This window comes from Drosophila arizonae, chromosome 4 (genome assembly GCF_054131065.1).
Source record: "Drosophila arizonae isolate 15081-1271.41 chromosome 4, UAZ_ARI_1.0, whole genome shotgun sequence".
In the NCBI taxonomy this organism is placed as follows: domain Eukaryota; kingdom Metazoa; phylum Arthropoda; class Insecta; order Diptera; family Drosophilidae; genus Drosophila; species Drosophila arizonae.
The window spans coordinates 24,785,381-24,798,145 of NC_142924.1; the positions used below are offsets into that span (position 1 = coordinate 24,785,381).

General features: G+C 38.2%; 1 protein-coding gene across 6 annotated transcripts in view; it reads left to right on the forward strand.

Annotated features, from left to right (window-relative positions):
• Positions 1 to 12,765, forward strand: part of Tet (Ten-Eleven Translocation (TET) family protein) — a 126,406-nt gene that overhangs the window by 78,423 nt on the left and 35,218 nt on the right. For 4 of the 6 annotated variants that reach the window (XM_089467805.1, XM_089467810.1, XM_089467807.1 and 1 more), the window contains one exon: positions 910 to 963. The exons of the other annotated variants lie outside the window; for them this stretch is intronic. In XM_089467805.1, coding sequence (XP_089323931.1) covers positions 910 to 963 — 54 coding nt within the window. The remainder of the gene's footprint in view (positions 1 to 909; positions 964 to 12,765) is intronic. 6 annotated transcript variants of the gene reach the window in all.

The window sequence follows — 12,765 nt, forward strand, 5'->3', positions numbered from 1 at the left end:
CACTTGCGACGAGTGATCGGAAATACAGTGATTACATTTGAACAGATGCGCACTCTGCTTACACAAATAGAAGCAGTCGTGAACTCCCGTCCATTATGCGCAACTTCGGACACAGAAATTGGATTCTTGTCACCAGCACATTTTTTGATCGGACGGACGTACACTGCAGTTCCAGATGGGAGCTACGCAGAGGTACCAACCAATCGCTTGGGATATTGGCAACATACTCAGGCAATGCTTCAAGGATTTTGGAAACGTTGGCAGCAGGAATACTTAACAGCATTGCAGCAACGACCAAAATGGTCTACCAAGATGCCTAACATTTCCCTTGGAGACATTGTGCTCATCAAGGATTCGCATACGCCTCCAGCAACATGGAACTTAGGACGCGTAATCGAAGTGTACCCAGGAGAGGATGGATTAGTACGGGCAGTTAAACTCAAGGTCGTTTCTGGAGAGATTATACGACCCATCACGAAGATAGCAGCCCTACCACATTCTGAAACGGAGTTTCAGGGGGGGCCGGGATGTTGAGAAACCATTTGTCATTTTTTTGCACATTTATCATTTTTGTCATTTTTTAGCATAATTTGTAGCTTTCATTATTATCGGCGAATGAAGAGCCGCATCGAGATCAATTATCGGTTAAGTCGATAAACTTATGTTAGTATTCAGTAAGCAAACGAACGGACAAGTTGAGCGTACCAGCAATTGGCTGTTATAGTTCATATTAAATAAAGAAATGTTTAATTATTCATCAAATCATTCTAATTAAAATTAATGACAGGGTCCTATAATTAAAATTCATAAATCATAATTAATCCTATAATTAAGAAATAATACAAGCAAATACATACTCTGATTGGAATTTCTAACTAACTTGCATTTTCTTCTTCTTATTAATTGCAGGTAAGTTACCGCAACTCGTTTGGCTGCCAGTCTAGTTTTCATGTCGCCCGCTTTGTAAGTAGCTCAAAGTTCTATCTGAAATGATCTGCAAATCTGACGTGACAAATGCTATTTCCAGCATTTCACTATCAGAGTATTTTTTGAAAATGGTGTAAGAGTGAAGAGAAACGCATGGAAAAGAACGCCCGCAACGCACAAAAATGCCAAAGAACTAAACGCGGCGCATTTGACTGCAAAGCATTTTAGGTGCATATCTGGGATAGGGGGAAGTGGGATAGAGCGGTGCCCGTCTATCCTCTCTTCCTTCCAGTCGGTAAACACTAACTTCGCCGCCGACGTCGTCGCCGTCTCCGGCTGAGCCTTTGTTGGCGTTGAGTTTTTTGTCTTTGCGTTGTTGTGGTCGTAGCTGCTGCTGCTGCGTTTTCGTTTTCAATTTTTTGTGCCTTTTTCGGTTTACCGCAGTTATTTTTTACTACCTTTTTTCGTAGCAACTCTCACACATGCACGCACACAGCAATAACGAAGAGCTGCGCCGACGTCGACGTCGCTGCCGCAGTCGTCGCAGCCGGTGTTAGTGTTGTTGATTTTAGCATACGCTCTCTCGCTTACGCTCTCCCATTCGCTCTCTGAGAGAGAGAGACACACACACGGACGCACACATAGTGACTCGTAATGGCGGCAAACACGTTTTTTGTTGTTGCCTTTTGCGCTTGCTTCTTCGTCTTTGGCTCTCTGGGCGCTCGCATGCGCTCTCGTGGCAACAGCGGCTCCACAGCCAAAACACACACACACACACACGCACGCAAACAAACACTCACTCACTCACACTCTCACTCACACAAGCAAGCAAAGGCAACGCCAATTGCTGCTGCTGCTTGTCGCTGTCGCTGTCGCTGTCGTTGTCGTCGCCGTTGCCGTTGCCGTCGTCGTCGTCGCCGCCGTCGTTGCCGTACGTATCTGTGTTTGTGTATTGGTGTATCTGTATCTTTTACGCTGCCTTACACTCCACACGTTCAGATTCAGATTCATTCTGTAAACGCGATTCCTCGAGGACGTAACGGTGAAACGTCGGCAACGGCAAGCGCGCTTTCCGACTACTCAACGGTTGCCCAACGGTTGAGTTTTGAGTTTTTGGCCTCAGTCTCGGCCTCAGTCTCCGCCTCTGCCTCCTGCTTCGTCGTGTGCATTGGTAGTGGTGAAACACACACACACACATTGTTGAGAATTCTCAAACACGCGTCACAAAATCCAAATCAAAATCTTTGCATGCGAAAGTCGCGTGCTTAATTCAATCGTGCGTGCTTCTATCTGTGCCTGTGCGCCTGTTGTGTGTGTGCGCCTCTGTGTGTGTGCGTGTGATTGTGCTTGAGCCTGTGTGTGTGTGTGCTAATGTCGCTAAGTGCGTGCATACATTCTTTAACTAAAATTGATTGTTTATTTCCGTTGCTGCAACAGCAGCAGCAACAACAACAACAGAAGAAGCAGCAGTGGCAGCAATGCTGCCAATGTGACTCACACACATACAACAACAACAACAACAACATCATCGACAACAATAGCAACAACAACAACAACAACAACAGCTAATAGATAACAAACAACACAAATAACTAACGAAATTTGGGGCAGTTGCCAATTGAAAAATGTGATTTCGTTATCAGCTCATATTATATATACATATGTATATATATACATATATATGTGAAGTGTGTAGAGATTGAAAGAAAGAGAAGAAGAGTGTAAGAGCGAAAGAGATAGATAGATAGTTGATAGTCGAGCAAATGATCAAGCAGCAACAAAATTTGCGCGCGCTCAGCAAAAAATTTAATTGAAAATAGAATTCAAATTGAAATGAAAAGTGCAACAAATGAGCAACAACAACAAGAGGTGCTGCAACAGTGTCTGACAATAGCAACAAATAACTGTAGCAATAAATGTGTAAATAAATTAAATAACAATTTAATTGTTTAAAGTGTTGCGCGAAAAGTAAAGCAAAGCGAAGCAGAAACGAAGCGAATCGAAACAAAACAAAGCCCAATTAAAATATATATAAATATTCTAGTAGTAAAAAAGGCAACTAAGTAATACTTAAAATTCCGTGCAATCTATTTCTAAAATAACAACAACACCAACAACAGCAACTAATAATAACAAATTAACAGACGCAAAACTGAAATACAACAAATCGAGAAACAAAATCAAATCAAGAATTGACTGAAGTAGACCCCATATAGTCCTCGCTCCCCCGAATCGAAAAAGGCAACTTTAATCCACAAAAGTAATAAAAAAAAGTAAGTGGATCCTATTACCTACCGAATTCAATTCAATTCAATTCACATTCGAATTCAAATTCAAATTTAAACTCAAACGCATCAATCATTGAACGAGAAATCTGGAATAATGTTTCCAAAGCAACAAAATCATTTTTTGTTCTCTACATATATCAAATGAGCTTATGGAACGAATTTTTGATTGATAGGTGGAGCACTGAGCAATATAAAGTGGATAAAAGACAAGCAGTTGAAGGAGATTCAGCAAAGATATGAGAAGTGCTTCACAAAATATATATATGAATGTATATAGAGCTGTTTTATAATAGATTTCTAAAGTGCTTTCCACTTATCTAAATCGTAGCTTAGAGAAAATTCGTATATACACATATATATTATCTTCCGTACAGAAATATGTGATATGCATTTGTTTGGAAGCACATCAAATAAAATAATAGATTAAAAATATTGGGTTAAAGTTAATGAAACTTTGAGCTTTCAATTAAATTTTGACAACTTATGTAATTATATATGCATATATAGTTTTTATAGGATTGAATTTGACTAGAGCAAAGTTTCCAAAAAATAAAAATAGAAAAACCCATCGTATCGATCAAGCTCTATCTTTATGTTAAACATTAATGATAAGATAATTGCACGAAAAAAAAACATGAACTCCAAAAATAACTAGAAGAAAATAAACACGTGAGCAAATGGTGCACTTTATTATTTAGAAAGACAACAATATCAACAATTGGTATCAGCTATGAAAATATATATTTTTAGCAATTAAAGCACTTGAAACTCGAAGCAATTTGAATTCGAGTTTCAACTTCAACATTCACATGAACTTTTGAGGTCGTGACAATGGATCTTGATCTAGAGTTTACTTAGCGATCAGGCGAACGAAATTGATACAGAGCTTAAAGAGCATGAGCGAGAGATCGATGGAGAGTGTGAAAGAGAGAGGAGGAAGCGAGACGGCGAGAGATGGAGAGAGGGAGAGAGAGGGAAGACAATTGCTGACTAACCCACTCAGTATTCACATTCTGACTGTCATTCCAATCGCATTCAAACTTCAATTACTCATGTCAATATAATCAATAAAATTGTATACAAATATAAAAGAGACATGAGAAAAGAAACCGCTCAACAATATTTGATTGAGTTTAGCACGAATTTCAATTTGTTTCGAATCGAGGATGAAACAAAAAAAAAAAAAAAAGACTTAAAATAGAAAATTACACTTGCAAAAATCGCACAGCTCTCGACATCCGGGAGAACATTTATATATAAAAAAAATATATATTTGTGATGTGTACTTATACATAGTAATGGAGTTACGTCCTAGATCTCCAATTAATAATTCATTTGCGTGCAGTTTTTTACATTAATTCATTTTTCTTTTGAGCTCCTAATGAATTCATTAAGTCGAGAAATTAGCGCATGGTAAATTTCAATGAATTATATACATATATTAATACACATACATGTATAAAATCTGTACTGCGAGAGTCTTTAATGAGCGTGCGAAAATCGCATGAGGCCAATGGGGCGTATTAGTAATACTCGCGAATGTGTAATAAAAAATAATACAATTGCAATAGAGCATAAAATTAGGTTTTTGCTAAGAATTCATTGTATTCAGCATGAGGAAGGGAACGACGCAGAGGAAGAGGAAGAAGAATAAATGAAAACTGGTTTTAGGTACTCTCTCATTTATTCACTTATTGGCATTTCTTGAGGCTGGAGCAGGTTGGACGGTTCGTCATTCCATATGCTGAAAACCTGTCTCCGAATCAAATACTCAACTAACGCGATGCGCTGGAAAATAGTTAGCAATTATCATCTTATGAAATTTGGTAAACAATGCCGTTAGAAAATTCAAGTTGACGTCAATCAAAGAAAGTTAAGCGCAATGCTTTAAGTAAATTTGTATGTTAATTTCACAGCTCGTGAACAAAAATTCCACTCTGTCTTATAATATGTAATGCAAAGCATAAAGCAGGAAATGTGCTTTCTGCGTGTCTTCTACGCAATATAAGAGCGCGCGCTAACAGCGATCAGTTTACATTTTGTTCACTTTGAAAGCTTTCCAGCTGCTAAAAGGAACATGCCAGCAAATTCAATAAATAATTAAGTAGCAGCAATAACAACAACAGCAACAACAGCTGCAGTCGGCCATTGCAGACAGTGCGCTCTTGCTTATAAGAGATAGAGAGCGCGTAAAGAGAGTGAATGATGGATGGCAGGGCGAGAGCAGGGAACAATTTGCTGGGCCGCCTAATGCAAATGGCAAAATGGCAAAATGGCGGGTCGCATAAATTTCGTTGCTCAAGCGCGACACATTGCAATTTCTGGGCAGCGGGCGGGTGGAAGTAGGTGCAGTGGGGGAAGCAGCAAAGCAGCAGCAGAAACTAGAACTGAAACAAGAACTGAAACGCTCAGAAGAAAGCCGAAAAGAGAACACAAATTGAAATAAACGAAATGCGGCGTGTTAAATTTTTGCGAATTTTTATGGCAACGCGTCGCTGACTTTGTTGTAGTTGCCGTCGCATAGTTTGGCCGGCCCCAAGGAAACAGAAACAGAATGGCAAACATGTGGACGCTCGCCCGCTCTCTTTTTCACTCAGTCACACTCACACTCACACAGTCACTCAGCCGCGCTGCCTCTGTGTCCATGTGTGCGAGTGTGTTTGTGCGCTGTGTGTGCGAGAGCGAAGCGCAGACAATTAGTTTTATTATGCTTTGTTGCGAGCTTCGCTGAAATGGCACGACATAAAACGCAGCAACAACAAAGCCAAGAGATAAAATACAGCGCACAAGAGGCAACGGCAATAACAACAACACTTGTACAATGTAGTACACATATGTATGTATGTATGTATGTATGTACATATGTACATATGTACATTTGTTCATTTCTATATGTGTATATATTTATACGTATGTACGTAAACATGTGCTCTTTCTGTATATAGACATACATACATATTGACGTGTGTATGCATTTTGAAGATGCATTAAATTCGTGGCCGAACGCCAACAAAAACCCAAAAAGAAAAAAATTAATGCAACGGCAACAGCAGAAGCAAATGCAATTGCACACACACATTGAGAGCATAAAGAAGGGGTAAGTTAAGGGATTGCACGCACATAAATATTAATTTATTAGCATTGCGCAAATTTATCTGCGCAATTAAATTTGTACCACACACACATGCGCACACACACGCACACGCACACGCACGCACACATTGAAAATTATGCGTGCAGCCGCGACTCAAGTTACGCCGAAATGCAAAAGGATAACGCAGCCATTTGTCTATGCACGTGTGTGTTTGTGTGTGTGAGTGTGAGTGTGAGTGTGTGTGTGCCATAACAAAGATTAATGACCAGCAAGGGCTGCCAGCCCAGTCAACCAGCCAACCAACCAAGCAGACTGCCAGTCCGCCAGTCCCCCAGTCAGACACTCCGACAGTCCGGCAACTCTGGCCGCATTTGCTTTACGGCTCGCACAACAAAAGGCAATAAAAACATAATAAATTACCATATCAAGTATACAGTATCCATTATTTTGCCCAGCATTTCCGTGTTAGCCCAGACTCGAGCCCTGGCTCTGGCTGCCACTACCTTGGACATCAAATTTCTCTGCCTCTGCTCCTTCGTGGCACACACCTGCCCTCCCCCGCCCATCCGCTCCTGCCCTACTTCATCTCATGCTCTGCTCTGGCTCAAGTTTTTTGCTTGATTTATGCAATTCAATTCATAAAACTTTGCTATATATTCGTCATGTGCTTTATGTGCAATACGGCCGCCACGCCCAACGCCTACAAATGCTCATGTGCCGGCAATGTTCTTGCTCTTTCTCATCTTCATCTGCTTTTTCTTAGTTGCTTCTCGTTTTTTTCTTTTCTTTTCTTTTCCTGCAATATTTCCTTGCATTTCTTAGCTCGCTCTCTCATTTTTTTCTTTTTGTAATTTTTTAGCCAAACTTTGGCCAAACTGTCATAAATTTTTTGATGCAACATTAAAAGTTGGCAGCCCCCACTCCACTCCACCTATCCCCAATAAGTTGTTGCTGTTGTTGTTGGTTTGGAGCTTGCATCTTTGGCCCATAGCAAAAGTTTAGCTTATAAATTCATGCAAAACTTACGCATATAAATTAAACTTTTCGCATTCTGCGCAGCGGCAACAACAATTATGATTAAAAAACAAAGAACAAGAGCATAAACAAACTGCAATTATCTGCACATTTCTCATCGATGCTAAAGCATGTGTATCTACTAATTTTATACACCCTGTAGATTAGCTCTACTGGGATAGAATAGGCTATAAGCAACGATTCGTTATATTGAGATCTAATCAGATGTTGCTTTACTTCCCAGTGATCTCTACTGTAATAGGAATTTTTTCAGTATGTACAAATACCCTGTAATCCAAGCCAGATCAGATGTGACAAAAGAAAAAACAAATCTTGACAAAAATCAATAGAATTTACAATATTTGATTTCTTCAGCATGCTTAAATTGTTTTTTCTGTCTCTGTTCCTTGCTTATATCTCATTTACATTTCATTTATCTACAATATATTTCTATATATCGCACTTGCCTTCAGCTTCTTCCTACAAATATGCCGGGTATGCTTTTAGTCCGTAATGCTCATGTGTCAAGCTCTCTTTTTGTGCTCATCTTTCTTCAGTCGGAGAGAGCCGTCCTTAGCTGTTGGCCCTGCCTGTGCTGCATTGTTATTCCAGGTTCCCCCAATGCTCGATACTCGCTTTAATCGAAATTCCTTATCAACCCTTTAGGGTTCGCTAACCCTCATTAATCTCTACTCTAGCTCTTGTCTATGTGCAGCTGCTGCTAACAGTTTCTCACATATCTCGACTGTCACACACACACACACACGCACCTCTGTATATCACCGTGTGTATGTATGTGTGTGTGTGTGTATTTTAGCCTTGAGCGATGCTGTGGCCGGAATGCAATGCAAATAAATTGATATTCGGTCTGGCTATAGGAGGCTGTGTTTCATTCCTCCATTTGCGAAGCCATTTGCCGGCTTGGCTTACATATTTGGGCTTAATTACTTTATTACATTCACGAATTGCTGCATAAATTGTTTCGGCAATGGCTAACCACTTTAGAGCAGCTTATGCAACAACTTGCATGCAGCCAAGCAATCAGCAGAGGGAGAGAAAGAGAGAGCGGGACGGAGAAAGAGAGGGAGAGAGGCGAGGGAAGGCAGCTACGTAATTGAATATCTTGCTGAAGTCCAACTACAAATTTTCGTGTTAAGTGTTAACTGCAAATGCAAATAATAAAAATAATTTTTACCAAAAAATGCCATTTGAAATTACGAAAAAGCCATGGCTATAATAAGGCAAACAATTTTTAAGTACACATTATTTAAACGATATACATACAACAGCTACAACAACAACAAAAGCTGACAGCTATTTGCAATGAAAGTCAACAGCAACAACAACAACAACAACAAAATTGAATGCTTGACATTTGCGCTGCGCCGTGCAGATATTTTTTTTATTATTATTATTTTATATATTTTATCATTTTCATTGCACAAAAAGACAGCGAAAATTGCCAAACTATCGAAGAAGCAAATGAAGACTGCTCTAGACGGCTGTATACGACTAGCACTCACTCTATACATACTCCAGCTATAAGCTCCAGCATACCTCTCCGAATCGTGTGGCCTTCCACATTTACATTTATTTACATAAATGTAGATCTCTACCTTCAGGTTGAAATCTTCAGAAATTTAAAATTGTCAGATTATGAATGATCTTAATCTTAAATTTTAAGATATTAGATCAAAGATTATCTTTCCGTTACATAAATGTATTTATTACCGTAATACCATCTCATAGCCAATTCATTGCCTGCAGGGTATACAAAATAACAAGCTTAACAATTTATGCATTTTCCGGCATTAAATTAAGTTTAAACATAAATTAAAATTTTACTTCGTGCAGATCATTAAAGAAAAAAAGAAACCGAAAAGAAAAACGAATAATGCTGACTTTTATGTATATAAAAAATACACATAAACATATATTTTTATATATATGTCATGTGCATATCTACATATATAGCTAGCAGAGATAGATATAGGAAGACATAACAACAAACAACAACAACAACAACAATTGAAGTGTTTGCACAACTGCGAGTAAAATTTTCTATCAAGTTTGCTTGCAATGCAGCTGCATTGAATTTGTTGTTAGTTGGTGTTGCTGTTGTTGTTGTTGTCTGTTGTTAGCATGTTACTGCAAAAAGTTGCATGCAATAAAACATATATTAGTCAAGCACTTTTACTGCCTGCGAAAAATATACACATACAAAAAGGAAAAAAAATAGAAGAGGAAAACTTTGCGCTAATTGTGAAACATAAAATGTGAAAATGCATGCAAACAAGCTGAGAACAAATTGACATCGGTTTAAGGCCCACTTAAGATTTAACTGCTCACTCGACATGCACACAGTATAGACTGCATAGTCTCTCCATATGCAGATATGTGTGTATGTATATGTGCAGTATTCTCTAGAACTCTGTAACTAGTTTCTATCAGCTGGCTGGCAATTTATGTGCTTGCATTTCGTATGTGATTAATTTCACTTAGTTCCCTCCACACCGAGGCAGAGGCGAGGCCACGGCAAATGTAATTAGCATATAAATACATTCGCAACCCCGTCGAAAGGCCCAACCTCCCCTCCACCTCCTGCCAGCCCCCAGCTGGCCCTGGCCAGATCTAATAGTACTTGAAAAGCTGACTAGGAAACAAATAATGCTCAACTGGTTTATACCCGCACCAAATGCTATCATATATGTGATAAATATGATATAGCGGGGGTGAATATATCTAAGCCTTGGAAGTGCCCAAAAGTATGCTGCAACGATATACATCTATCTATATAATCTATTCTAGGTATACAGATATCCAGATTCTGCATAGATAAAGGGAATATATCTATTTTATGTGTGCAAAAATAGTCTCAAAATCTTAAAGACATAAGCTAAAATATGTATGTTTATTTATAATTAAATTTAATATCACTAAAATATATTATAGTATATATTATAATAATCTTTTGCTACTTATTTCGATTCGATTTCAACCAAGTGCAAGTCGAGCATACCCTTTGCCTGCGTTGCGAGTTCGGGTATTTAAGCTGCTTGAGCGAACATTTACTTACAATTTTCATTTATCTGCGCTCTAAATAAAAAATTCAATTTTAGATATTTACATAGGAACAACAACAACAGCAAAAGCAACAACAAATTCTTCGTCTTGACAATGTGTCTAAAATAATGCATTTACATTAATTTCGCCTGTAAATATTTATTTATTTCATTAAATCTTGGCAAGCGAATGCAGTTTCCCATTTCTTGTAGCAAAAATGTTTTCATACCCTGAAAATGGGTAAACAGGGTATATGGAATGGCTGAATCCACAAATTAAATTCTGGACCAAGTTGAACTCAATTCAGCATTAATATTTAGCACATCCATTGAATCGATTTAGAACAATATCCAGTTCCAGATATACCTTTTATGGAGCTGAAGGTAGAGTCATAAAATTCGGACTATAGAATCGGCTAAGATATACTCAGATTTGCTATGCTTCATACTTTTGCTCTTGGGCAAAATGACTTGAGATATATATTTGAGTTATATTAATATAATATGGATTAAAAAAGACATAGCACAGGGTATCTCCTAGTCGGGAACTCCCAATCTAGAGCACTTTTCGTTGTTTGTTTTGTTTTACTTTTTGTTTATTTTATTTTCTTTTTTTTTCTTATCGTATTTAATTTGTTCGTTTCAAGCTTTTTATATTTTCGCGTCGCCGTCTCGCTGGCTGCTTCTGTTGCAGTCTTTTTGCATTTTTAGAGCGTGGCTAATTTTACAGCCAAGTGCGTCAACATGTTGCAAGTGGCAGCATAAATTTCCGCAATGCCCGCACTAATTGCATAGTTTGTATTCCATTTATATGCATACAAACGTCTCTCGAGTTGCAGCTGAAACAAGCTTTTCTAATAAATCAATCTAATGAACAAATAGCACTATCATACATACAGAAGCTGTTAACGGCTTGTTTCTTTAGCTCTGCATCCAGTTGTGTTATAGATATACTTAAATTGTATTCAGTATTTCTTATATAGCCGGTTTAAATAGTTCGAGTTCAGTTTGGTTTTCCTTACGTTTTATCGTAAATTACGTCTTATCATTTTGGTAGTTCAGCGAAATAAGCGATTTGTATTGTATGGGATATTGAGCTGCTATGGATCGATAGGTGCAAAGATCAACAGAGCGAGTAGTTAATTGAAAATCAAAGAGTTTCAAGAAAAGTTTAACCTAAATTTGAATCCACATAGTTCATGGAATTCACATTGAATAAGTATCATTTATGAGCAATTGAACTTGTCCACCAATCAATGAATCCGTACTTTAGTTCATTTCATAATATTAATAACAACTGATATAGTTCACTATTGAATGAATGAATAGTGAACTATATAATGAAGCAGTAGCTGAGAACGGTTGCTAATGATCGACAACTGGACAAGTGGATCAAATATGATTCACAAGATTCACAAGCTCAAATTCATACAAATTATAAAGGAAAAGTGAGAAATATTTATGAGCTACTGAACGTGTTCACAAATCTATGAGCACTTTAGTCTATTTTAATGAGCCCGACGATTGAATCAGTCTATTTCAGTTCATTTCTATATACGTACGACTTTTTGCAACTCGATTTCGCTCACTTTGTTCATCAAGGACTACTCAAACTAACTGCTGAACGGAAACTGTGCTAGCATACTTCAACTAGATTAAGCCACCCACACGTTCACACATATTCTACCTCACACACACACACATGCACAGGCAACCTACTTAGTGTATGAGCGCATTAAATCAACTGGAAATACTTGAGACCTGTCATTTGGTCGCATAGCGAAGCTGAAAAAAAATAAATAAAATAAACTAGGAACACAAGAAACTTTTTTGTTGTTGCCATTTTTTTAATGGAACCAGGTTGGCATATTTTAGATTACAAATATTTAGGCTTCATTTTTTTTCTTTTTTTTTTTTGCAATTTCCGTATTATTTATTTGCTGCTGTTGTTGTTTTACACAATGCTCAAGGAAGCAGCCCCCAATGTATCTTGGCTATCTAACTATGTATCTAGCTGCATGTGCATTGCACTCTGCATGTGTGTGTGTGTGTGTTTGGGGCTATAGAAAGTTGTCACAACCAGTTTGTCGTGGGCCCGGGACGGAGTGGGGGCCAGAGCTGGGACACCGGGGCCGACTTTCAAGCACTGAGGCCCGCACAAAAACTGTCACGCATGGATTTATGCGCCACGTTTATTATATTTACATTTAATTTAACCTATGGAAAGAAAAGAGATCGTGGCAGTTGCATTTAAATTACCTATGCTAACAGCACACACACACGTACACACACACCACACACACTGTTACAGATAATCGAAAGAAAACAATTTTCATGTAATCTAGGACATCATCGTAAATTACAACGATTTCAGGCAACT